We start from the raw sequence: 27,820 nt of genomic DNA, 5'->3' as shown, positions 1-27,820 counted from the left end.
GATAAGGAAGCAAATTGTGGCCCATTTGTCTTTAGAGACACCTATGCCATCACTTGACAGGTCTTAGACCCACTATGTCCCACAGTACATCAGCAAAATGGTGTGAACATAATCAGCGTTTGACAGACTTCTGTATTTCTGTGGAACTAAATTGTTGGTAACTGGAGTGGGTAAAAATGGTGTTTGATGCAGGTTAGATGATGTTCCACTGAAAGGCCTGAAGTTTCTGTCCCAGTCCACTGACAATCTCCATCAGGGGAGCAAAGTTAACGCCTCAACTGAGTCACTCACTGATGAAGGTATGAACACACACACACACACACACACACACACACACATCATGAAAACAGGCAAAGAGCCAGACAAGCCAAACAACTGCATGTGCTGTGCTATTCCTTTCTAAATGTGAAGGTACTGAGATGATGGACAGTCAGCTGATGGGAGAGTTTGAGTGTGGCATTAAAGATCTGGAAGCTGATTCTTGGAGTGGCACAATGGATAAGAAGTTCCTGAAAACACTGAAGAAAGATGAAATCAAGAGACAGGATGTCATCTATGGTAAGATGCACCGATCAGCTGCAACATAAAAACCACCCGCTGGATTTATTGTTGAGGTGGACAGGGGTCAACATGGACAGCATGACCTGTCTGTGCTTCACAGCCTCATACACAGCTCCTGACATAGCCACCATACATGTAAACATAACAGTCCCCTCCTCTCCAGAGTTATACCAGACGGAGTTCCACCATGTGAGGACCTTGAAGATCATGTCTGAAGTTTACTACAAAGGCCTTCAGCGGGAGGTGCAGCTCGACACTCAAACTCTGGACAAGGTGATCAACAAGCTCAGGAGACATTTCACAGACACACAGAGTACATACATTAAAGTCTAATGTGTTGGGTATTTTCTGTAGATGTTTCCTGTTCTGGATGTACTGTTGGACACACACACACATTTCCTGACACGGCTCCTAGAGACAAAGAGAACATCACAAGTCGAAGGGAAAAACAACAACAGCTTCCTTATCTGCCACATCGGGGACATCCTGGTCAATCAGGTGAGGACAAGTGGTAAAAGGTTAAACAGAGCTAACAAATATGACAGTCTTAACCTGTGTAGTAGCCCCCACACTACACCCAACAGTGCATATGTTGGACTTAAAAGGGTTGAAAGCATTATTGTAATTTTTTTCACTTCCTTATGTTTGTGTGTTGTTTTTAACATTCAGTTTTCAGACTGCAGTGCTGATCGTATGAAAAAAGTTTATGGGAAGTTTTGTAGTCGCCACAATGAAGCTGTGAACCTCTACAAAGAGCTACATGCCAAAGACAAACGCTTCCAGGCTTTCATCAAGGTGAGCCCAACACAGCTCCTCTGTGCCTGTTCACAGCATGTTCGCATACACTCTAAGATATTGTAACATGGAAATAAATACGGAATGCAAAGAGTTGCAAATCATTATTTACTAATTTTGAATTGTAAGCAACAGTTTTCAAAAACTTTGGGATGGGACCAACACAAGCCCAGAGAAGTTGTGAAATCCTTGTAAAGAATATGTGAGGAAAGAGCTCACAGGTTTGTCAGCAAAAGGTCAGTTTCATGATTGGGTGTTTTAAAAAAAAAAAAAAAAAAAAAGCATGTCAGAGAAGTGAAGACTTTTTGAAGTTCTGTGAAAGACTGCACGGGCAAATAGTTTTACAGCTTAAAATTATGTAAAACTGCAAAGAATTTGAGGATTTACTCATCTGCTGTTCATACTATCATTAAAACATATAGAGAATCTGAAAAAAATATTAAACTAGTATTAAATGTTCATGATTTTAGGGCCCTTAGGCAGCACTACCATAAAAACAGACGTGATTCTGTAGTGGAAATCACTGCATAGGCTCAGGAAGACCTTGAAAACCATTGTCGGTGAACACAATTTGTCAGTTCAAACTCTACCATGCAAAAAACTAATTTATATAAACAAGATCCAGATATGCTTCCAGCTTCTCTGAGCCTGAGCTCATTTAAAATGGATTGATGTGAAACAAAACTGTCCTTTGGTCTGAAGGGTCTAACTTCTTTAAAATTCTTTTTGGAAGTCATGGATGCTGCATCCGCTATAAGTGCACAGTTCAAACTTCAGTATCTGTGATGGTGTGCAGATGCATTGATGCACACAGTTTAGGTAACGTGGACATTTGTAAAAGGCTACATTAATTCTGAAAGATATCTACAGGTTTTGGAGCAACATGTGATGCCATCCAACATCTTTTTTAGAAAAGGTCTTGTTTATTTCATCGACACAATGCCAAATCACTTTCTGCATGTATTACAACAGCATGGCTCAGTATTAAGAGTCTTAAGTTTTAAACTGACTTACATGACCTATTACCCACTGAAAAGACTAAAGAGTATTATTAAAGGCTACTGAACCATAATGTTGTTCCCTTAATTACCTGTTTGCTCCTGTAACATTATAAACAACCAGGCTGAGGGGATTGTTTCTTTCATCAGGACAGTTTCCAAGGCCTATAACGTATTGAGAGGAATGGAAACATGGTCTTGTCCAAGGTGTAACAAACTGGGCTCACACAGGTTTTATTTACTAAATGGGGTTTGGGTGTGATATCAATAATCAGAAGTATAATTTATGCAAGGAATTATGTGGGATTGGAAGTGTTGAGGCAATGAAACACATTGGTAAACAAGTCCTAACATTTTGAAAACATGTTGTTGGCATTAAATTCAAATTTCTCAGTTTTAACATTTGATATGTTCTCTTTTTTTATATTAAAAAGGTTTAAAAAAAACTTGCAAATCACTGCATTCTCTTTTTATTTACATTTTCCTCAACTGCTGTGTCCACTGTGATTTTGGATACATGGTTGTTATATAATATAATAATATAATATATTAAGTGGATTTCAGTTCATGTTAGTTTAATTTGTCCTGACCTTTGTCTGTGTGCAGAAGATGATGAGCAGCAGCATTGTGCGCAGGCTTAGTATTCCAGAGTGTGTTTTGTTGGTCACTCAACGAATCACTAAATATCCTGTTCTGATCCAGAGGATTCTCCAGCACACTAAAGGTAAGGATGAAGACACATCCTGTCATATGTTACTGAGAACCTCTGTGTAAGCACAGAAGGAAATGAAAGGTGTTTAGGTGTTAATTGAAAGAAAGAATGGCAAAATGGTGATCCACAGTCCCATCCAGTACATGGCAGAATAAAACAAATAAGAGGAACATGTGTTTTCTCCGGAACAGAGTCAGATGAAGACCACGGCTTGATTTGCAAAGCGCTACGATGTGTGAAGGAGCTGATCACAGCTGTGGACAATAAAGTCAACGAGCAAGAGAAGAAACGCAGACTGAGGGAGGTCTACAGGTACACACAAACACACACTGTGCCAACTGTGCACAATCGCACAACTGTGAATTAATGTTGAGTGCAAAACCTTTTCAGAAACAAGCCTTGTTCTGTGAAATACGTCTATAAGTGGCACAGAATCGTTAAGTCTTATACCAGTGCTCTGTTTGAGGCCTCAGTGTTAACCTGAGTTTTCTGTGATCTGCAGTCGCACTGACAGTAAGTCCATCATGAGGATGAAGAGTGGCCAGATGTTTGCTAAAGAGGACCTGATCAGAGGGAAGAAGCTGTTGCATGATGGAGCACTGCAGCTGAAAAACTCTGCTGGAAGACTCAAAGGTTTGGAGCAAATCTTTAAGCACCTACAGTCATTGTTTCATTGTGTAAGTGATGTGTTGCTAGCATGTTTGTTTTGTCTTTCCATTTCCTTTTCCACAGTTCTGGGGAGAAGTCTCCTTCAGTGGCAGACTTTCCTGAAGTAATTTACTGTTACCAAAGAGTCATTTTATTTGACAGATAAGCCCTTTGTACATTACAGTATATGATGAAATGTTTCCGTATCCCCCAAATGAATAGCAATAGTTTGTCTTAGTTCTATGCAAACACAATGTTCATAAAAGTTGGCACATTGTGTAAAATGGAAATAAAGAGTGATTTGCAAATAATTTGCTAAAATTAAAATGCTGATCCTGGGTCCTGTGATTCTTCTTCTTTTCCTTTTGGCTGCTCCCTTTCAGGGGTCGCCACAGCGAATCATGTGCCTCCATCTAACTCTATCCTCTGCATCCTCTTCACTCACACCAACTAACTTCATGTCCTCCGTCACTACATCCATAAATCTCCTCTTTGGTCTTCCTCTAGACCTCCTGCCTGGCAGCTCCAACCTCAGCATCCTTCTACTGATATATTCACAGTTTCTCCTCTGAACATGTCCAAACCACCTCAATCTGGCCTCTCTGACTTTATCTCCAACACATCTAACATTAGCTGTCCCTCTGATGTCCTCATTCCTGATCCTGTCCATCCTCGTCACTCCCAAAGAGAACCTCAACATCTTAAGCTCTGCTACCTCCAGCTCTGCCTCCTGTCTTTTCTTCAGTGCAACTGTCTCTAAGCCGAACAACATTGCTGGTCTCACCACCCTCTTGAACACCTTTCCTTTCATTCTCGCTGATACTCTTTTATCACACAACACACCTGACACTTTTCTCCACCCGTTCCAACCTGCCTGCACTCGCCTCTTCACCTCTTTTCCACACTCACCGTTGCTCTGAACCGTTGACCCTAAGTACTTAAAGTCCTGCACCTTCTTCACCTCTGCTCCCTGTAACCTCACCATTCCACCTGGGTCCCTCTCATTGACACACATGTATTCTGTCTTGCTGCGGCTAAGCTTCATTCCTCTGTTTTCCAGAGCAGACCTCCACCTCTCTAGATTTTCCTCCACCTGCTCCCTGCTCTCACTACAAATAACAATGTCATCTGCAAACATCATAGTCCAGGGAGATTCTTGTCTAACCTCATCTGTCAGCCTGTCCATCACCAGAGCAAACAAGAAGGGGCTCAGAGCCGATCCTTGATGCAGACCCACCTCCACCTTGAACTCCTCTGTCACACCTACAGCACCTCATCACGGTCTTACAGCTCTCATACATGTCCTGCACCACTCTAACATACTTCTCTGCCACTCCAGACGTCCTCATACAATACCACAGCTCCTCTCTCGGCACCCTGTCATACGCTTTTTCTAAATCTACGAAGACACAATGCAACTCCCTATGACCCTCTCTGTACTTCTCCATCAGCGTCCTCAAAGCAAATACTGCATCTGTTGTACTCTTTCTAGGCATGAAACCATATTGCTGCTCACAAATGTTCACCTCTGCCCTTAGCCGAGCTTCCACTACTCTTTCCCACAACTTCATTGTGTGACTCATCAGCTTTATTCCTCTGTAGTTGCCACAGCTCTGCACATCTCCCTTGTTCTTAAAAATTGGTACCAGTACACTTTTCCTCCAGTCCTCTGGCATCCTCTCACTCTCCAAGATCTTGTTAAACAAACTAGTCAAAAACTCTACTGCCACCTCTCCTAGACACTTCCATACCTCCACAGGTTTGTCATCAGGACCAACTGCCTTTCCGCTCTTCATCCTCTTCAATGTCCTCCTCACTTCACTCTTACTAATTTTTGCTACTTCCTGCTCCACACCAGTCACCTCTTCTACTCTTCGTTCCCTTTCATTTTCCTCGTTCATCAACTCTTCAAAGTACTCCTTCCATCTTCCCATCACACCTGTCAATACATTTCCATCCTTATCTTTAATCACACTAACCTGCTGCACATCCTTTCCATCTCTATCTCTTTGTCTGGCCAACCTGTACAAATCCACCTCTCCCTCTTTAGTGTCCAACCTAGCATACAAGTCCTCATATGCTCTTTGTTTGGCCTTTGCCACCTCTATCTTCCCCTTACGCTGTATCTCCCTGTACTCCTGTCTACTCTCTTCAGTCCTCTCAGTGTCCCACTTCTTCTTAGCTAACCTCTTTCTCTGTATACACTCCTGAACTTCCTCGTTCCACCACCAGGTCTCCTTGTCCGCTTTCCTCTTTCCAGATGACACACCGAGTACCCTCCTACCTGTCTCCCTGATCAAATTAGCTGTAGTAGTCCAGTCATCTGGAAGCACCTCCAAACCACCCAGAGTCTGTCTCAGCTCCTCCCTGAAAACTAAACGACATTCTTCCTTTTTCAACTTCCACCACTTCGTCCTCTGCTCTGCCTTAGTCCTCCTTATCTTCCTCACCACCAGCATCATTTTACACACCACCATCCTGTGTTGTCTGGCTACACTCTCCCCTACCAATGCTTTACAGTCACTGATCTCTTTCAGATTACAGCGTCTACACAAGATGTCGTCCACCTGAGTGCTTCTACCTCCGCTCTTATACGTCACCCTATGTTCCTGCTTCTTCTGAAAGAAAGTGTTCACTACAGCCATTTACATCCTCTTTGCAAAGTCAACCACCATCTGTCCTTCTGCGTTCCTGTCCTGAAGACCAAACCTGCCCATCACATTCTCATCACCTCTGTTCCCTTCACCTACATATCCATTGAAATCTGCACCAATCACCACTCTCTCACCTCTGTGGATGCTCTGCATCACTTCATCTAACTCACTCCAGAATTTTCCTTCTCTTCTAACTCACATCCTACCTGTGGGGCATAACCACTCACAACATTGAACATCACCCCTGGAATTTCCAGCTTCAGACTCATCAACCTGTCTGATACTCTTTTCACCTCTAGAACCTTCCTCACAAAATCCTCTTTTAATATAACTCCTACTCCATTTCTCTTCCTATCTGACCCATGGTAGAACAACTTGAACCCTGCTCCTAAGCTTCTAGCCTTGCTACCTTTCCACCTGGTCTCCTGGACACACAGTATGTCCACCTTCCTTCTCTGCATCATGTCGATCAACTCCCTAGCCTTCCCTGTCATAGTACCAACATTCAAAGTCCCTACTGTCAGTCCTACATTCTTAGCTTTCCTCTTCTCTCTCTGCCTACGAACACACCTTCCTCCTCTTCTTCTTCGTCTTCGACCAACAGTAGTCCAATTTCCAGCGGTAACCTGTAGGTCAACAGCACCGGTGGCGGTCGTTGTTAACCCAGGCCCTGACCGATCCGGTATGGAAGTCTTTGTCACGATTCGCATATTTGATTTGGCATGTGTTTTACGTCGGATGCCCTTCCTGCCACAACCCTCTGCATTTATCCAGACTTGGGACTGGCACAAGAAGACACTGGCTTGTGCCCCCTTGCGGTTGCATTGGGTCCTGTGATTAATTATGCAATTACAACTCTGCTGTGTTATTATTTTTAAACCTGCTGTAAATTCTGCCTCTTGCTCCTCGCTACATTTGTTTTTCCTGTGGTCTCCTCCTTGAAAGGAAACCAGCTGCAACACCTCTTCCCTTTGTGTGTTTTTTTTGTCCACGTTGTTTCTTGATGGCTTCTTCCACCAACTCACTCAGTCTGATTTTCTGTCCTCTACCTTACATCATCTTACTTTACTTTTGATAAATTTCACTTGTAAATGACTTTGTTTCTTTATGTTACAGATGTCCATGCCCTGCTACTGTCTGACGTGTTGGTCTTTCTTCAGGAAAAGGACCAGAAATATGTCTTTGCCTCCTTGGTAAGTATCGCATAATTAGAAGTATACACATTATGCTTGGCCTGTCCACATACTGTACATTGCCATGAGAAATGAGTTTGATTTAAAGCTGTTTGTCCTCAGGACCAGCGCTCTACGGTCATCTCTTTACAGAATCTCATTGTCAGAGAAGTGGCTAATGAGGAGCGAGGTCAGTTGTCTGCTTTCATTCTGTTTCTGTATAGAGTGAAACATCTAAAGTGATAAATTTAAAGCAGCTCAGTTCTGAAAGCTAAATGTTTACTAATGACGTTTTCTGCAGGTCTCTTTCTGATCACAGCTGGTACACAGAGCCCAGAGATGGTGGAAGTGTTAGCCAGCAGCAAGGAGGAGCGCAACACATGGCGAGCTATTATTCAGGATGCCATGCACTGCATGTGAGGACACACATACACACGTTGTTCTTACCGTAACAAACCTCATCAGAGTTGTTTGAGGAGCATGTGTATGTCCACTCCTCCTCCTGTCCACATGTTGATTTGACCTAAACCCCCCCCCCTGTGGACAGACAGGCAACTCTGAAGCACTTTGTCTATTGAGAACTCTCTCGACTCTCTGTCTATGAACACACCTTCCTCCTCTCCTTTTACGACCAACATTAGTCCAATTTCCACCGCTGCCCTGTAGGTCAACAGCACCGGTGGCGGTGGTTGTTAACCCGGACCCCGACCAATCCGCAATGGGAGTCATTTTCGGTGTGAAAGTGATGATTCGAATTTTTTATTCGCCATGTGTTTTACATTGGATGCCCTTCCTGACACAACCCATTTATCCAGACTTGGGACTGGCACAAGAAGACACTGGCTTGTGTCCCCTTAATAAAAAATTGTTAATAAAATTGTTAATAAAAATAGTTTTCTTTCCTTAAAACATGGACTAAAAAAGACTGATAAATTTGTGTTACTAGGGAGAAAGATGAGGACGAGGGAGTTCCAAGCGAGACAGAAGAAGACAGGAGGCAGCAGGAGAACAAAGCAAAGGAGATTCGAGGTGAGAATTTCTCTGAATTCTCTTCATTTAAAAAAAAAAAAAAAAAAGTTTTATACCTATAGACCAAAATCACAAATTTGTTGTCATGGCCATGACACATCATGTCTACCTTTGGGTAGTGTATGGCGGCCTACAGTTGCTGTGTGTCCTGTGCTTGTCAGACCCATGTCGGCTGCTTTTCACCTCATTGAATATGTTGAATTGTCATCAGCTCGTCAAAGAGACCAGCTTAGCAAATCAGTACACAAGTAGAGACCATAGTATTAACAGCACCATTATAATTTGCAGCTTATCCGACCTAATGTGGATAGATGAATGGATGGATAGTTCGAAAAAAGCCCAACTGACTTCTTTTCAGAGATGTCAGCTGATGCAACAGTTGACCTTTGTTGCTGTTATTTTCTCAATGACCTTCTTTTCTTCATTATTTAAATCTACTGACATGTAGAAGCTGCCAGGAACAAATGGCAATTAAATACTAGAATCTCAAAGCGGTCTCAGCCATGAGACATAAACTGGCAGCCATGATGATGAAAATACAGTTAACAGAATATTCATTTAGTAATATAAAAGGTTCCTTTCAGCCATTTTCTAAATTAATCAGATTTTCACAACAATCTGCATACAGACCCTAAAACCCTAGGAAGTAAACGATTCTCTACTCTGAGTCTTTAACCTGGATTAGCGTGATGATTGTGTTCTGTGACTGACATTGTTGGCAACAACAGAAAAAAAACAAACACATTTTTCATTGTTGAAAATATGATGAAATTAAAAAATGACCAAAGTTATTCTAAATGTTTGTAATATACTGTCATTTCTAAGGTCAAACCAGTATTGGGCAGAATATCTGTCTAAAATTCCTTCCTATTGCACTTCTACTCATGTTATACATATATTGCATTTGTGTTTTACTCCAGAGCTTCTACGAAAAAAAGATGAACAGATCATCTCCTTATTGGAAGAGAAAGTCCACATCTTCAGAGAGCTAAATGACTGTAATGCTGCATCTGAGGATACAAACATACCAGTCAGGGAGCAGATGTTATTCAGGGCCACACCTGATGATGTCACAAAGGGGGAGCCAATCATAAAGGATGCTTTGAGAGAAGGTGAGCATGGTTTTCATTATTGAATGGCTGTGTGAGTGTCACAAATAAAATGTTACTGCTAGATGCGTTATTTTTTTTCTCCTGTGTGTCCAGTGGAGACACTGCATGCTTTAGTCAACAGTGGTGTTGGTGGAGCAAGCTGCAGTGCAGTAGCTGTCCTGACAGGGGGCAATGTGGGACCGGTCTGTCTGCCCCGGAGAGCTGAGACATTCGGAGGTTTTGACAGTCATCAGATGAACAGCAGCAAGAGTAAGTCACTAACACATTGGGAGACACACACAGGCTATTAACTACACATTTAAGACACATAAAGATTTGAGTCTTTATTGTTCAGAAGTTCTATTAATGTTCTTGCATCCTGCTGCTCCAACTGACAGCAGGTCTATACAGTAACAGTCAGTTGTGAATCATCAGTTTCCTTTGAGAAGCTGTTTTAAAATGACTACATTACAGCAGGTTTATCCTGCAGAGAGAGAACCTGTATCACATCTAAACTCCTTCAATCCTTCCTCTGCTCTCTCCTTCTCTGGCCTCAGATGGAGAGAAGGAGGAGGGGGATGAATCACTGGACCTCCGCAGGACTGAGTCAGACAGCGTGTTGAAGAAGGTATGTGTTTGTTTGTGTCTATATACAGTATGTGTCTCCACGATGCATTATTTATGAATGCATCTTGTTCCCAGAGCTCCTTCTAAGCTTAAATAGGCATGAAGCAGAAATGTCTTAAAGCCAGTGATTAACCAACCCCTGCACATCAGTGTGATGTTATCTGATTACAGTAGCACTATGGAAGTTACACACTCTGTTATTCCCCTTTGTTAAAATATTTGTTATACTGGAACATATTATTACCAGGTCAACCTGTTATTGAGAGGAATATCTCTTGGTTATTAATGCCCAGATTTAGCTGAGAGTTATTTAAAGGCCTAGTACTGAATTATTGACCTCAAAATTGTGTTTTGACCTGTCTGTCAGGCTGTGCTGTCATAAATCTGCTGAGTCCCACAGTGGGCGATACACAGTCACACAGAGTAAATAATCCGTAGTTTGATCCAGCTCCACCTTAGTATCTGCATCTAGTAGTAGCACTAGTGGGAGGGCAAGGTTGGAACTAAATCTATCACTGATCTGGTCTGATCATAATAAATATTTGATTTTATTATATTATTAGGTCAAAAGTAATTAAGTAATCTCCGTCACATAATGCATATGTTATATATTGAGGAAATCCAATTATCCACACTAGATATTTCTTTGGCCCAGTTTTTAGGAGCATTTCTACAGGTCTCAGCAAATATTTATTTTTCTTTCTTTCCACCCATGTTTCTCCATTTTATTCAGCATGTTGTTGACTCTAAAATAACTGGAAATGATTTGCTCTTTCCTCCAGCATGCTGTATGGGTTAAATAAATCTTTTTTTTTATTTGTTTGATTGTTAATTTGTGCGTAAAATGTTTCTCACCATCCAGGAAAACTTGTCAGAAAAGAGTTTAATCATCATTGAATAACCACTAGGCTCTAGATGACGCTCATCTCGTGTTTTATGTGAGTGTTACTGATGAAGAGCTAATGGTGTGACACTAACATAATTGAGGATTGAGGTGCATTGTATAATTCCAAAGTCCAAGCAGCTCTCCAAACACTAGCTTCATCCACAGAGTCACATAGTTCCTCTGTGTCTTTCCAACAGCTCTCTGCTACATTATGCAACATAGATGTTATAAATGTGCTCAAAATGTTAATATCAACACTGTGTGTGTGTCACAGGGAGCTACAGCCAGCCTACAGATGTTGTTGAAGAGGAGCAATGAGGTAAGCAGATTCTTCAGCCCTGTCCTCTGTTTACAACTCAGCAGACTTAACTCTGCAGGACAAGCTTTTTGGTTCACAAACCCGAGGTGTGTCACACTGACTTTTTTTATGTTGAAGGGCCCTAATTAGAGAGAACGCTTTGTAGATGCTTACTGCATGTTTTTGTTTTACTGTTACTAGACAACCATTAGATCACTGTCCTTATCCTAACCCACCACTAAATAGGTAAACATCTCTGTTATAGAGACTTTCGTCATTTCTGTGAAAATCTGCAAAATAGAAGTGGAGGGCACCTTCTCTGGCTCTGGTACAGAGTGAGAGACTGCTCTCAACTATGACACAGAAACAGAGATCGATGTGGGTACATGGGACAGAAAGGGGAGAGATCGAAGGCAGGAGATCAGCTCATCACGAGATTTGCCTGAGTAATGGTCACTACATGGATGAGTGCGGACAGTTTGGTAATCTGCTGTCAATCGTAAGATCTCTCAGTTCATCTGATTGAAAAACACAACTTTTTTTAACTGCAAAAAACCCAAGGTGCATAGTGTGGACAAACATGAGGTGTTCCATTGCAAAAGCAGTGTATCAAACTCTTCACTGTCATAGAAATAAATTACAAAAACCTGTGCCAAGCTGCTCAAAAGCATCTGTCTGATTAGGCCCTCAGTATACTGCAGTCAGAAACACTGTGTCAATGCTTTCTGCCACCCTCTCGTCATTTGTAAGTTCGGGAATAAAATCTTTACACAACATGAAGCAATCCGTTTTAGTAAAGCAGGTGGAAGTTCAGTGGGTTTTTTTCTACAAAATTACAAAAGAGGCATATTGTTTCCCCTACAGAAACATTCCCAGTGAGACAACAAAAAGTGCAGTGGAAAGTGCAATTCCAGTCCGCCTTCAGATCCCCTGTCGGCTTCTCCCATTACACTGCTCTCAGCAGGCATTGTCACACCATTGTTGAAAAGCTGTTAATTAATGTACAGCTGGGATTAACAGTTCCCTGCATCGTCAGTGCGGGAGATCTGGGCTGAAAAATCTTTTTTTGTATCCAGAGATTGGTCTGAGAATGCACATTTATCCAGACTGAGGTTAAAAATGTGCAGCTCTGCTCAGTGTCATTTCATGCTCTAATTCTTCCTCCAGCAGGTCCAGCACACTGTGACACATCTTCACGACCTGCTGATTCTACTGCAGGTACCAGAAGCGCGCACACACACACACACACAGACACACACACATCATTTTAGCCTGTTTACACCTTTTATTAAAATTCAGCTCAAACCTTTTCCTGACTACAGGCAGTGGTGGTCCAGCAGGACTCCTTCATCGAGGACCAGCGTCAGGCACTGAACGACAGGCTCAGCGCCAACTTCTCCAGACACTCATCATCTTCTTCAATTTCATCCTCGTCGTCCTCCCGTCCCTCTTCCGTCGTCGAGCAGGAGAAACACAGGAGTCTAGAGAGACAGAGACAGGAAGCAGCCAGCCTGCAGGTTCTTTCAGTGCTTTGTTCAATGCAAATCTGTGTCACACATATTTATCTGAAGCACAGTGCAATAGTAGTACACCTAACTCTGTTTAACCCTGATACTCCCTTGTGTTTGGTTTCAGAAGCAGCAGGCTGCATATCAAGAGGAGAAAAGGAGGAGAGAGAGGGAATGGGAGGTTAAGGAGAGAGATATGGAAGAGCGGGAGGAGAGGCTCAGAGAGGAGGAGGAGGAGACCAGGAGGAGGCAACAGCAGCTGTGGGAGGAGAGGGAGACTCTGCAGAGCAAGAAAGAGGAGTTCCAGAGAGAAGTGGAAAGGCTAAAGGAGGCCCAGAGAAGGCTGGAGAGAGACAAGGAGACCCTGAGGAGGGACACTGACAGACTGGAGGGCCTGAGGAGAGATGAGGTCAGGGTCTGGGGGATTTTCACACGGATGCAGGCAGAAACACATTAGTGCATTATTAACTTCATTCTTCAGTCATCAGCAGTAGTGAGAGCAGCACAGACGTCCACCTCTACAGGTCTGTGTGTGTGATGAGAGCTCTTAAGTTTGTGGTGCAAAAAATGCAAAAGGCCATTCGTGAGAAAGAGGATAGCGATAATTAACACTGAGGATTTCCTTATCCCATTGCTTTAATATTAGACTTCTGGGGATACAGATTCCAATTCCATTAACAGATATACAAATCTGAAGCCTATAAGCCTAAAATTTGTAGACTTATTAGTGATGGCTGACTTTCAGTTTGAGCTCTGAATGAAGACAAAAATGTCCACAGCTACGGGAAAGAAACCTCAGTCTGCCTGTGAGTATTACCAGTCACAGTTCCTGATTGATTAATTCATTGATTGATTATTAGACAGGGATTGTTGGAACTCTCGTATGTCAGTTTGACGAGGATGCAGAAGTCATTAGCAGCTCTCTTTAAGCACATTTAACCTTTGTACAGCTGAGGTCACCTATTACCCGCTGTGTGAAGCTGCTCTTTCAGCTCAGTGCTCACTTCCTGTGGTGGCAGGTTTTATAGCTCCGAGTTTATCTATGGTTCAAAATGCTGAGACATATCAAATTATGGTCTGAGATCTGGACCCAGAAATACAATCAGAGCTCTCCTGAAAGGGTGCACCTACAGAATTAGAGATGAAACACTGGCTACATGTCTTTGTGGCTTCATGTCTCTCTTAACGTCTCTCTGTGTATTATTTCCAGTCGGAGCAGCTCCAGAGATACCAGAGGACTCCCTCTACCACCTCTGATGACTCCATAAAGTTTCACAGCTCCGGGTCTCTGGATCTGGATTCAAAAGAAGCAGCAGAACCACCAAAGGAGGTGAATATATTATTTTTAGAAAAGTGCAGATGGAGAACAAAGCCATGTGTTTCTTGAACTATAACAAGTCTCCTCTGAATGTTCTACAGGTGGAGATGTCATCCTCTGCCCCAACCAAAGAACCTTTCCTCCGCATCGGATCTAAGAGGATGAGCAAAAACTTCAACCCTTTCTCCTCCTCGTGTTCCTCTAAGTCTCAGGGAGCAGAGAAGGAGTCCCAGCTCCCCTCCAGACTGCTGCAGCTGGCCAAACCCAAAGAGAAGAAAGACAAGAAGAAGAAGAAGGGGAAGGGAGGGGAGCCGGCACAGACAGGTGAACCTGGAATTTTATCTCACAAAAGTCTCCGATGTCTTTAGGATCTTTTCTTATCTGTGTATCCCCCCACTCTTTAAAAAAGCTTATCTGTGGGAAATACAGGTAGAGAGTTAGGCCTTCAGTATAGCACATATAAACCTAAACTTAGCTGGTTATCTTAGCCTAAGACTGAAAATGGGGACCAGCTTTCCTCACTCTGTCCAGAGGTACCATTCCCAAAACTCACTGATTAATATGTGATACCTGGTTTGTTGAACCTGTACAAAAAGTGAAGTATTAAAATGATACAAGGGAAGTTTCAAAAGTCCTCACTCTGTCTCCACATAATCTCTGATCTCAATATATACTCCTTCACCTTGAGGCTTCATCTCTCTTCCTCCAAGTGGAGACTCACTAGAGTTCAGGAAAACCATCACTAGATGAACTGTTTCTAAATGTGACACGTGCCACATTTTCTGTCTACAGGAAATGAGGAACTTGCCAAAGAGACTTCTTTGTGCGTTTAAATACTTCACTGAGAATTTAGTAGAGGCTCATTTTTGGAAACTTGGTTCAAGCACTTTGAAGTTGCTTATAGGCTCTTTAGTTTTCACTTTGCTGACAGATCTGATGCTCACATCCTAGTTGGATTAAAACCTCTGACCTCTGAGTTGTTGCTTGGTTTCCAGGATTAGCTTCTAGCTCTTTGTGCCACCAGAAAAAAACACAATGAAAATGGTCATTAGCACTTCTCATCGCAGAAAGTCACTCATCTGATTCAACCTTCTTTCTAGCCTCCGTGATGGCAACCAACCCTGGAGTTTTAAAGAAAAACTAGAAAATAATTAAGGTTTCTGAGAACATTGACTGTTTGTTAGCCAGATCTTTAGTTGTGTCTTTCTGTATCTTCAGAAGCCAAATCGACAGTGATGTTGGACCCTCAGAATGATGGGGACATCTTCTTCTGTTGAAGGTTTGAATGATGCAGATGGAAGCTTCTAACCTTCCTACCAGCTAATGCAGCAAACAGGACTCTCATGGTTGACAGTCCAGCCACTCGACACTGTCTCAGCCTTCCTGTCAGACAAACAGGACCACGGCAGGACCTTCGTGGATGAGGAATAAGGACTAACTTATCATCTAATCAGGAGAAGCTTATTGTGCCAAAAATTACTCCCCCGACACACAGATGTGACCGACAGCCAAGGAGCAAACATAATCCATGTGGGGAACATAGGACCTCGATTCATCAGTGAGTCTGACATTGTGGTAGTTTCACATGGTGCTTTGGGTCAACTCTCCCTCAAGACTTTAAACTGTAGCCAACCTTAGCTTTAACACAAACTAATAATAAATGAAATATTGCTAATGTTAGCTTTAGATGCTTCTGTTGCTGAGTTTCAGGAAGCAGTTCTGCAGGTCAGCTCCCAGGCTGAACTTGTGTGGGGAAACTTGATTTGTTTGAGTTTTATCAGACCCTTGTAAGAGTCCACCGTTTTTCACTGTCTCACCGAGGTCAGTGAACCGTGAGGACACAGGCACATCAATCAATGACAGGTCAGTGCCCAAAGAGAGATGGATGAATGAATAGTAATGAGCTCGGCTCATTACTAAAAACCTGGTTGATACTTAGTGCCTTAGCTCAAAGCAGCTGTTTGATAATAACTTTCAGAAATTAATTGGGTTTGGTGGATGATCGTTGCCTTCAATTGTGAAATGTTAGAGCTCTGTAGAAGAGTCATCCAACCAATATTATCAAAATACAAAGGTTTTAACAAGCACTTTATATATGAGAGAGTGATGCTTTATTTTAAGGATCTTTCCTTTTCGAAGAATCAATCAGACTTTCTTTTCAATATTTTGGCACCAGTTACATGGAAAATATGAGCATCTTGGAAGAAAAGCTCTTTTTAAACACAACTTCTTTTATTATTGCAACATTTGTTTTTAACTGCCTGTTCATATGGAGCCCTGAAAGTTCAATATTTGATTTCGTGCTCAAAATAACTGTCATCACTCAAGCACACATGCTTGCCTGTAGATGCATGTCACTTATTGTTATTCTTTTGTTCGCCCATCTACTTGAAAGCAATTAATGAATTAGAAATGTACCAACTGAACACGGTTTTCTTCCAGTTAGTGTCAAATAATGCAGTTCTTTGTCCTAGTAGTATGACTTAAAATGACAGAAGAGTAAATTCAAGTTTCATGTTGTATTAGGTATAGTCTTATAGAACAATGTTAGTGATGTACAAAGAGCTTTTCTCCACTTCACTGTGTTGAACATCAGTTTGACTGAACTGTGTCACCTCCACACACCTCTGTGGACCAGTACATCAGGTCAGACCTGCTGGGTTATTTGAGCACCTCTTAACCTGCATGAAGAGAAATCAATATGGAATATTTTAAATGCAATTTTAACTTTAATATTTGCCTCATTTTGATAAGTGTTGGCAGTGAGAAAAGTGTATACATTAATATTGTGATGTTGGCATCACTCATATCACCCAGCCTTATTTTGTAAGTTTTCTAATGCGAGACAATCACTAAGTTTATATTCAACATTGGAAGTAAAGAAAACCAATTGGATTTGTTAAAGCATCGCTGTGTTTAACTTTCGTCCCATATGTCCCCTGATCATTATTTTACACCCAGTTATTGACACTTTACTTTATACCCCACAGTCAGGGTTCACCTGAGTCATGCTTTTATTTTGGTAGAGCTCTTCTGAATAAATTGAAATTAGAGTGTGAACTGAACTCAAGATATATATACAGCAGTATTTTCAGACTCTGTTATCCCAAAAGTACTTTTTTATGGCAACTGGACTTGTTTCTTGAGGTTTTATCTTTTATTTAAAAGACTTTATCAGTTTTCTGACTGACTAGTTGGGAGTTTCAGTATTTGATCTCTGTAGAGCCACTAACACATTGATGGTTGTTAAGGTCATATGTGGAGCGCTGCCCCCCAATCTGTGTATTTTCACATGTCAAAGTGTAAACTGCTGTTAATGCTGAAACTCGGTTTGGTGATGAGCAGCATTTCCACCAGAAAGTTTTTGACATTTTCTGTCCCAGGGACTAAAATTGAAGATCTTCGCCTGGGGTAAAAGTCGCTCCAATGCATTGTGATATGTATTTTGACAGCAGAGCCAAAGCCCCAGGAAGATAAATCGGCTAATTCCCACCTAGGATGCTCACTCAATACTAGGTGTGTATGTATTCATCAGCCATTATTTGCCACTCAGCAGTGCAGGACAGTACCTGCTTTTAATGGGGGCACAGCTATAACCTGCAACTAAATTTAAATCCTGATTCCCTTGGTAGTAACACAGTGCTAGGTTCCACACCTAGTAACCAGTTTATTGGTTTTGATGAAAAGTTGCTTTAGTTGAACATGTTTTAACTACTTAAAGTTAAATACCTGAAATTCCCCATCAGTCAGTTAAAACTGCTGAAACCTTTCAGATGATAGGCAAAATGTCAATGAAGTCCAGTTGCCGCTGAGCAGCAACTTTTTGGATTTTCAGTTCCAACAGAGGACTATTTGAAATGTTATTTGGAAGACATTTGCATTGCATTGGATGATGAGTTGAATGTATAAAGATTCAAACATTTTCTTTCACAACAGACATCCCTTTGAGGTACCTCTGCAGTCTACGTGCTGTATCTGAAAAGGACAAAATACAAAAACTATGACTCAGAGCAGCATCTGTTGTTCAGACTGAAGCCTTTAATCCAAATATTGTGACTTTTCCTGAGCTCATCTTCTGTGCAGCTCAGCCCTGCTGGTGTTGATAATACACCAATACACTGCAAATGCCCTGAGGCTCATATTCCTCCCCTCTCATCCTTCACTAATAAGTCATAGCTTTACATTTGCACCACATTGATTTTCTTCTCTTATTCTCTGCAGAGGAGGAATTCATATGAGGCCTCATATAAAGACTAATATTTCAGCTAGCTGTCAAATCCCAGCTTTCTGCTGAGGAGAGCACATTTGTGCTGCAGTTCTCTCTTGCCTCTCCCAGTAATCAGAGCAAAATTACCTACAGCGGTTAATGCTCCTCAGTCCTCTGAATGATAAGCACATACTTCCTTTGGACACTTATTTGTAGTCAACGTGAACATTTTCCTGCAGGTTTGTATCCCAACCACCATGTAGTTATTATCAAACTGCTATACTTCTTTTCCATGATTAACCAATGGAAGGATCGATTTGACATTCGAACAAGCTAAGTAACTTTAGTTACTTACTGGTTGCTTTTGTAATTTTAGTTGGACTAAAATACAGAATCCAGACATTGGTTTCTGTAGCAGTTTGTCACATGATTTAAGTCGAAGAAAAAGGGTTGTCTGAAACTTAAGAACTAACAAGCAAAAAAAAGTGTTGCTCCTTTTACTGCAATATATTAATCTTTTTTCAACAATTTCACGATAAGGACATGAGGATTCTCAGGCCTTACTGACAGACAGTTGCCCTGAAAAAAAAAAAATTCAAGCAAGCTGCATGTGCTGGTGAGACAATGATATAAAATCCAGAATGTTAGCATTGAGACAAGATTGTTCAGCTTAAGGTCTTAAGGTAAGACTCAAACGTGTCTTACCTTAAGGTACTGGATACTTGATACTTGGAATAAACACACTCCCCTGTAGCAGCACCAGCAATGCCATTAAGGCTACAGCCTTAAGTACTGGCCCAAGCAGGGAGATTAGTTTCAATACCAATTAACACTTACTATCCACCCACCTCACTCAATCAGACAACTCCCCACAGTGTCATCCTGGCTGCATTTTCAAACAGTAGAAATTAGTCCAGTGAATTACATATTGAGGACTGTTTTGTTGTTTACCTTTTGTACCGTTTAGTTCTGATATTGAATCCCTGAAATACATTAAGCTAAATCACCAAAGAAACTTGATCATAAATATCAGTGTGAGGAGGAACCAAAGCTTGAAATGTTCACTCCTCTATTGTTCGCATTTTGTGTGCACTAAGATGTTACTAAACCAATTCGTAAGGAATTTTCTAAAACCACATTAGACCTTACAGTTATAGCACTGTATGTTAGAGCCTTTGAACTGTATTTGTACTAAAACAAGAAGGTACAATTTCTTTTTCTAATTTTATGTATTAAAAAAGCAATACATTAAATTGTTGTAAATACTTTATGTAAAAATCCAAACTTCCAAAGTATCCACCTGTGGATTTTAATAAGATTTATTTATCTGTCCTTTTGCTGTTTTGAAAATGTACAGTGATTTTTTTTTTCTCTTCAATAAATAATTTTGCTGTTTTCATGTGAAGTTTGTGTGTGTTTTGATGTAAGGAAGGACTAAATGGGATGAAAACGATTTACCACAACAAATTAAACATGTACAAGAGAAAACATGACTTACTGTACTAGTAAAGCTTATAATGTGCAATATTTGTTATAGAGGTACTAGAGGAAACTCCACGTCTGACATGGAAGGGGTTTGTCATGTGGGGGATAAATGTAATTAAATATATACACAACAGGAATTCAAATTCTGTTTCCTTTGTCAGGTTTAATAAAGGTGTGCAGTATGGTCTGACACATGGGGAGTTTGGGAGTTCACTAAATCCATGCAATTTGTGGGAAGGAGAGCAATACTCAAATACCAGCAGGGTTAGATGGACACAGACATGTTGGAGTTCACTAAAGAAAGGATCCCATTTTGAGATGGAACCATTCAAATGTGCCCAGATCTGTTTGATACAGCTAAATATACCTAATGGTCTTCTCTGTTCTGACTAAAGCAAAAATGAATAAGGGAGGATTGCAGTCAGATATCATTTCAGTAGAAAACTTCGAACATCTGAAGAAAATTTTATCTAGTTTAAATTTGTCTTTAGTTTACTTAATGTTTTAAATCTCTTTAGTTTCTGCTCCTTAAATTTAATTTGTGGATTAAAATAATTTTCTGTTTTTTTTTTAATTCAGCTTATCCTGTAAGCTCAGGGTCACTACAGCAGATCATTTGTCTGCACGTTGATTTGACTTTTTAATTTTTTTTAAATGACAGATGCTATTCTTGAGGCAACCCTTTCCAATTATTCCAGGCTTGGGCCTTGCACACCCGGAACAGCTGGTGGCGGGCGGTTTGGGTGTTAAGTATCTTGCAGTCTTTTATACCCAGCCCAATTTTGAGTGCATAAACTGTCAAACTAGTCTGGATCAAGTAATCTTCTAGCTTCTGACTGACTACACACACCTGGATTGGCACAGTGGCTTGGGTACCCCTGCTCTGAATTGATCATCTTTTTATTCAGCTACATAAGCTTCAACATTGAAACTTAAAATTTTTACTTCCCCATGTCTCTTATCTAATGTTTTAAAGAAATATTCGCAAACAAGAGCTACATAGTTCAAACAGTTAACCACTTTTATTTTCTCCAGTACAAAGATACAGTATCTAATATTGTTACCTCAAAGAAGCTCCTTAACTTTCAAAACTCTAAAAACAGTTGTGCAATAGATAAAAATCCAACTTCAATCAAAAGTTTCTACACTCTCAGTCTGTTGTGTCTTGACCACAGCTCATTGCAGAGTTGGACAGGGGACAAATGCAAAGGACTTAAGAACCAGAAATACTGTACAGTATAATAGACAATACAAGTTCTCAAAAATGATGAATATTTGTCCTGCAGAAACCTTTTTATTTACATAGTGACAGCTGCTGTTACCTCCTGCTTGCAGATATTTGACACCTCTGGGACAAAGAAACACCACCGCTAACTTATGCATTCATAAACAACAAAAGCACACACGGTGGTACTGATAAAATATAGCTGTGGTAAGGAGTCAAAATCTTGGCAGAATTTTGGCAGTGGTGGTTTCTGCAGGACACACCGTACATGTAGCTCTTCTGTGCGTCTTGTACAATTTAAAAAAAAAAAACACTAAGGGCATGTCTGGAAAAACAAAATACTTTGTAAGACTTGTGCCACAGCTCTGGTTTAATTGTTTCAGTTGCACACCCTCCTTTAAGAATAAACTTGCCACTGGAACTACAAAAACACTCATGTGCCACTTGAAGTGTTAAACTCACACGTAAATCTTAATTAAATCCAATCATCCACTAAAATGTATTTCCTAATGGTTTTATGTTCGGTAGCAAAGGCCTCCACACTTTGGCACTCAGCAAAGGCAGAAAGAAGAAGTAGTAACCAAATACTGTTATTTACTTTTGGGCACAAGTCTCATGAGTGTCCAGCAGGCATCAGCAGAGATCTGTTACCATCCTCACCACCCAAATGATAACATTAAGTTAACGTAGTGAATCGAGTACGACACAATCAGGATCAAACTGTTTCTACATTAGCACTAAAACATAGGTCAGAGGAAAGATCATCGTATGGTAACAATTACATTTATAATAAAGAACTGATCTTTCATTGACACCTCCAATAGTTCTAGTTGTTAGGAATTGTGCTGCATCCTTCAGTTTTAGTCAGGACTTTTAACTACAGAAGATTAACTGTTTTTTGTTTTTTTTTTAAAGATACTGGCTGTTAACAGTCTGCTTGGGTATTGATAGGTGAACAGTTTACGTCACTGATCACTAAGGTTTCTATATAGTGTATTTGGTGATGTGTTGTGAGAATTATCATACCCTGTATGTAGAGGACTTGGTTCATCTCCTCCTCTGCAGGTTTTGTATGTACAATTCACAGCACTGATGAAATTTGTAAAATGCTGCGGAGTTTCTGATATTACAAACATCAGACAAAAAACAGACACTTGAAAATGCTGTTGTGTTCTTCCACTGAGAACGTGCTGTTAACTCACAAGTCCCACATTTAAAAAAGTACTATAGGTTTACTACCACAAAACTGTAATCCTGGTTTTTTTTTTCTGATTTGTTGAATTTTTAAAAGGGAATTAAGTGGCAGCACTCACAGTTTCTGCCTTTAGATTGGAATGAATTTACAGGATTCCAGCACAAAGACGACATTAACACACACACACACACACACACACACACACACACACACCTCATCATCTTGTATGATCAGTCAGTAAACAAAAGCACCCATCCATCAGTTTATCAAAGTGTCCATAAAAGTAATATCACATTATGTTGGAAGCCTCATGTTCAGAGTAATTCTGCCTGTATTTGTTAAAAGCGTGGTGGTTTACTGTTGCTTGTTAACGCCACCATTCAGGACTCAGTCAGTGAAGTGGAGTTTCTTCTTGTAAGGATTGGTCCTGTGTGGAGCTGCAGCCTCAGAGATTCTCCTCCAGCGAGACGTCCCATCTAACTGGAGACCGGCTCCTGAAGAACAAATGGAGAAGAGAAACTAATGTTTAGATCATCATCATCAAAGACATCACTGTCTGTTACATCTGTTTGTCTAAATCAACAGAGCAGCCAAAACAACAACAGCTGTTGTGAAGTTTCGGTTCCATTAATCCACTGGCTTTTATTGTTACCATATTATCTGGGAGAGAACGTATAAAAGTCGAAACAGCTGCACTACTGTTTTCATCATTATTATTGATTTTTGTTAAGCTTCCTCTGGAAGTTGCTACATCATTGGAGATAGTGGTACTTTGTTAAGCCTTTATAATTTTCCATTTCTATGTAAATATTGCAAAGGCATCCATCAGAAGACTGAATAACAATGGTAAACATGGCAGAACTGCAAGGACAAAAGCGCTGCCCTCTAAAAAGAACACTGCAGCCTGTCTACAGTTCTATCAAGGCCTTTTAGAAGAATGTTCAAAATAGAACATCTTGGCATGAACAAGAAATGTTACTGTATGTTGACAACTTGACTGTATTCCAGCATAAGAACCTTCTCTTATCTGTGATACGGTGAACACATCCTTCCACATTATATTTTTATCTACTTTTACAAAGTAATGGTTCAAAGCCACTGAAGGTGTCCTCTCTACTAGAAACATCTATTGACATGTCTTTCCAAACGGTTTTGCTTTTGTTTTTTTATAGCAGCCTGGAAAGTGCCTTCTGCCCATAATGGATGTGGTCAAATATTAAATATGTATAGCCACACAAACAAACAGTGCAGATAAATGATTCAAAAGTCAAAGTTTCCTGTTAGTTATCAGAAGATAACAGGAATAACAAAGTTTGAATCTCTATAAAGGAAACAGCAGCAAACCATATCCTAATTAGAGCTTATAGAGCTTGTTTACTATACTGCAAACTACAATGTTGGACTATTTCAAAATGTCATACATCCCATAAATTAATGTTTTTATATAGTAATATAAATAACATTGCATGGTTTCCGACATCACAAAAGAATAAATATAATGAAACTCTGAACACATGATTGTCCTGTACACATGTACACCCAGGTCTCCAAGTTAAAAAGCAAACAAACAGAATCGCAAATCCTGCTTCTGGTTCTTGAGTCTCATAGCTCAGCCTTTAATTACTTTCACATCAGTAACAAATTAAATCTTAATAAATACAGGGTGATGACTGTGTGAGTGACACTTCAGAGGTTAGTGTTATTGAGTAATCCTGCTTCTGGAAATAACCCACTGACACATCATCATTTACAGTGTGTCTGTGTGTGTGAGCACTTAGGCAACAGTATGAATCTTCTCTGTTACATATGTTTTTGTGCTGCTATCTGAATTCTGTTCAGTGAGTTCAAAGAGTTCAAGGAGAGACACATTTTTATTGATCTGCTAGGCAACTAGAAATACAAACAGTATTTTATCAGGTCATCTTGTTAGAGTTGTTTTTCATCAGACAAACATTATATAACTTTTATGATATACTTTGTAAAAAATATATTATTACTGGAGGCCAAATGATCATTCAGGAAATTCTGATGCAAATATGTTACTAGGTTAGTATTCCCTTCTCCAGTGCCTTTGGCCAAATCTCATTTTTCTATTGTGTAAAAAAGAATCTTAATTGTGAGTAAATTGAAAATTGAAAAACACTTAAACATGTAGATCTTTAAATACCATGTTTACGTTTTTGCCTTTGGTTTTTGTTTGCGTTCAACAGTTTCAGTACGTTTGCCCCTAAGGCAGTGTAATATGGCAAAACTGATTCATATCTGTAATTATCACCATATTATTCAGGTCATTTTTATTTAAAGTTGCTGACAGAGGTTTCTGAGCTCACTGTTGCTCATCATTATCCTCTTTTATTGGTGCTGTTTTTGTTTCGATGTGCTTGTACCACTTGTTAGTTCAGGGTTCTGACACTTTCAGTTTCCCCAATGACAAAGGCAATTATTAAAATTAAAAGGTATGAACTTGACCTTTAATCAAACTTTCTGTTTGGGGCTCATGTGAGATGTCCACATTGACTTTTATGCAAACTAGAGCATGGATTGGGCTGCATTTTAAAATCTAAACACTACCTGATCATGTGGTGCCTAAACCGGACTCAATGCTGAAAAGCACATTGTGTTTAAGCGTGTATTTAAGGACATTCTTTCCTTAAGGCAGCCATGTTTGTGTTTTTTTTTCCTAGTACAAATAGAAAAAAAGAAGAAATGTGGATTTATGTAGTCTGTTTTATAGTTCTAAATATTAACAATTACACAAACACAAATGTTTGTCCAAACCAACCTAAACTTATCAGTACCAACAAGTCCCATCGGGAAAACGATGTGATGCCTGGCTAAAAATGCAGTGGAGTAGGATTGATTGAATGAACGAGTGAGTGAGTGAACGAGTGAGTGAGTGAGTGTCTGTGTGTGCTCACACACGTTTCAGCGAGAAGACAGGAACCACTTGAACGCAATTATATTCACAAGTGATCTTAAGCACATGTCAACATTCTAACCTAAAGAAGTAAAGCCTATTAATATATCAAAATATACTCCACATTTTCTCACCCCTGAACATTTATGAATTCTTGCGTTGTGTTGGATGTTAATATAAGTATACATTTTGTCTTGGGCTTCTGTTGTTACCTTTGTTTTGTTGACACAATCCAACAGGAAAGGTCAATGATCAAACGCACCGCATCTTGTGACTGCAGGTGAAAGTTGAAAACCTACTGATATCCATGTTTTGTCCAATCATGTGTGATCACAGCTGCACTCTGTATCAACAATTGGTATTTAGCATTTCCAGCACCAGCAATGGGCTTTGCAACAACACTCTGTTTACATGCACTTAAATAAACTTAAAATCGTTTCATATCCAACTTTTGAACAAAATGCCTTCAGTGTACAGCAAAAACAAATGTATTAGTCCTTTTGTTCCAGGAGACTGTAAATAAAACTCTGCATTCTCCAGGAGAAATCAAGTTACTCTAACTCCCAATCCTGATTACAGTAGCCAGGTACTTAGGCAAGTACTTGAAGTATTAAGTTGTGTACTACTACCTTTGCATATACTGTATAAACTTTCCTCTATAGTATTTATAGCAAGGGGACACAATTCAGTGTCTTCTTGTGCCAGTCCCAAGTGAGACACTGCCAGGACTGAAGAGAGTAGACAGGAGTACAGGGAGATGCAGAGTAAGGTGAAGGTAGAGGTGGCAAAGGCCAAACAAAGAGCATATGAGGACTTGTATGTTAGGTTGGACACTAAAGAGGGAGAGGTGGATTTTTACAGGTTGGCCAGACAAAGAGATAGAGATGGAAAGGATGTGCAGCAGGTTAGTGTGATTAAAGATAAGGATGGAAATGTATTGACAGGTGCCAGGAGTGTGATGGGAAGATGGAAGGAGTACTTTGAAGAGTTGATGAACGAGGAAAATGAAAGGGAACAAAGAGTAGAAGAGGTGACTGGCGTGGAGCAGGAAGTAGCAAAGATTAGTAAGAGTGAAGTGAGGAGGACGTTGAAGAGGATGAAGAGCGGAAAGGCAGCTGGTCCTGATGACAAACCTGTCTAGGAGAGGTGGCAGTAAAGTTTCTGGTGACTTTATTTAACAAGATCTTGGAGAGTGAGAGGATGCCTGAGGACTGGAGGAGAAGTGTACTGGTACCAATTTTTAAGAACAAGGGAGATGTGCAGAGCTGTGGCAACTACAGAGGAATAAAGCTGATGAGTCACACAATGAAGTTGTGGGAAAGAGTAGTGGAAGCTCGGCTAAGGGCAGAGGTGAGTATTTGTGAGCAGCAATATGGTTTCATGCCTAGAAAGAGTCCAACAGATGCAGTATTTGCTTTGAGGATGCTGATGGAGAAGTACAGAGAAGGTCATAGGGAGTTGCATTGTGTCTTCGTAGATTTAGAAAAAAAATATGACAGGGTGCCGAGAGAGGAGCTGTGGTATTGTATGAGGACGTCTGGAGTGGGACAGACGTATGTTAGAGTGGTGCAGGACATGTATGAGAGCTGTAAGACCATGGTGAGGTGTGCTGTAGGTGTGACAGAGGAGTTCAAGGTGGAGGTGGGTCTGCATCAAGGATCGGGTCTGAGCCCCTTCTTGTTTGCTCTGGTGATGGACAGGCTGACAGATGAGGTTAGACAAGAATCTCCCTGGACTATGATGTTTATAGATGACATTGTGATTTGTAGTGAGAGCAGGGAGCAGGTGGAGGAAAATCTAGAGTGATGAAGGTTAGACAAAATACATGTGTGTCAATGAACCCAGGTTGAACGGTGAGGTTACAGGGAGCAGAGGTGAAGAAGGTGCAGGACTTTAAGTACTACGGGTCAATGGTTCAGAGCAACGGAGAGAGTTTGGAAAAGACGTGAAGAGGCGAGTGCAAGCAGGTTGGAACGGGTGGAGAAAAGTGTCAGGTGTGTTGTGTGATATAACAGTATCAGCAAGAATGAAAGAAAAGGTGTTAAGGACGGTGGTGAGACAAGTGATGTTGTTCAGCTTAGAAACAGTGGCACTGAAGAAAAGACAGGAGGCAGAGCTGGAGGTAGCAGAGCTTAAGATGTTGAGGTTCTCTTTGGGTGTGACGAGGATGGACAGGATCAGGAATGAGGACATCAGAGGGACAGCTCATGTTAGATGTGTTGGAGATAAAGTCAGAGAGGACAGATTGAGGTGGTTTGGACATGTTCAGAGGAGAGACTGTCAATATGTCGGTAGAAGGATGCTGAGGTTGGAGCTGCCAGGCAGGAGGTCTAGAGGAAGACTGCCTGCTAAAATATACAAATAAAAAATATATAAATAAATAAAATACATATTGAAAATTCTGCTTGCTAATCTAATGAAGTATTTTTTTCTTCAAGCCTTTTAATGTCCCAAGTAAAAATGTTATGAAATTTCCCCATCTAGATTTTGATGC

At 40.6% G+C, this 27,820-nt stretch overlaps 2 protein-coding genes across 10 annotated transcripts in view; one reads left to right on the top strand and one right to left on the bottom strand.

Annotated features, from left to right (window-relative positions):
- akap13 (A-kinase anchoring protein 13) overlaps positions 1-19,899 on the top strand; it is a 114,131-nt gene extending 94,232 nt beyond the window's left edge. For 3 of the 7 annotated variants that reach the window (XM_067502283.1, XM_067502285.1, XM_067502282.1), the window contains 22 exons: positions 193-299; positions 412-558; positions 725-834; positions 916-1,059; positions 1,231-1,356; positions 2,961-3,078; positions 3,258-3,378; positions 3,569-3,699; positions 7,485-7,561; positions 7,664-7,730; positions 7,842-7,956; positions 8,487-8,569; positions 9,490-9,681; positions 9,775-9,930; positions 10,218-10,288; positions 11,448-11,492; positions 12,639-12,689; positions 12,794-12,988; positions 13,107-13,388; positions 14,190-14,309; positions 14,399-14,621; positions 15,516-19,899. In XM_067502283.1, coding sequence (XP_067358384.1) covers positions 193-299; positions 412-558; positions 725-834; positions 916-1,059; positions 1,231-1,356; positions 2,961-3,078; positions 3,258-3,378; positions 3,569-3,699; positions 7,485-7,561; positions 7,664-7,730; positions 7,842-7,956; positions 8,487-8,569; positions 9,490-9,681; positions 9,775-9,930; positions 10,218-10,288; positions 11,448-11,492; positions 12,639-12,689; positions 12,794-12,988; positions 13,107-13,388; positions 14,190-14,309; positions 14,399-14,621; positions 15,516-15,574 — 2,740 coding nt within the window. In that variant the 3' untranslated portion in view covers positions 15,575-19,899. The other 4 variants (XR_010914246.1, XM_067502284.1, XM_067502286.1 and 1 more) reach the window with 4 other exon arrangements.
- A 1,088-nt stretch (positions 19,900-20,987) lies between these two features.
- enc2 (ectodermal-neural cortex 2) overlaps positions 20,988-27,820 on the bottom strand; it is a 29,669-nt gene continuing 22,836 nt past the window's right edge. For all 3 annotated transcript variants that reach the window (XR_010914247.1, XM_067502289.1, XM_067502290.1), the window contains one exon: positions 20,988-22,903. The gene's annotated coding sequence lies outside the window, so the exon portion shown is untranslated. The remainder of the gene's footprint in view (positions 22,904-27,820) is intronic.

The sequence above is a fragment of the Channa argus genome, chromosome 4, assembly GCF_033026475.1.
Source record: "Channa argus isolate prfri chromosome 4, Channa argus male v1.0, whole genome shotgun sequence".
NCBI lineage: Eukaryota > Metazoa > Chordata > Actinopteri > Anabantiformes > Channidae > Channa > Channa argus.
This window is presented reverse-complemented; position numbering and strand designations above follow the sequence as displayed.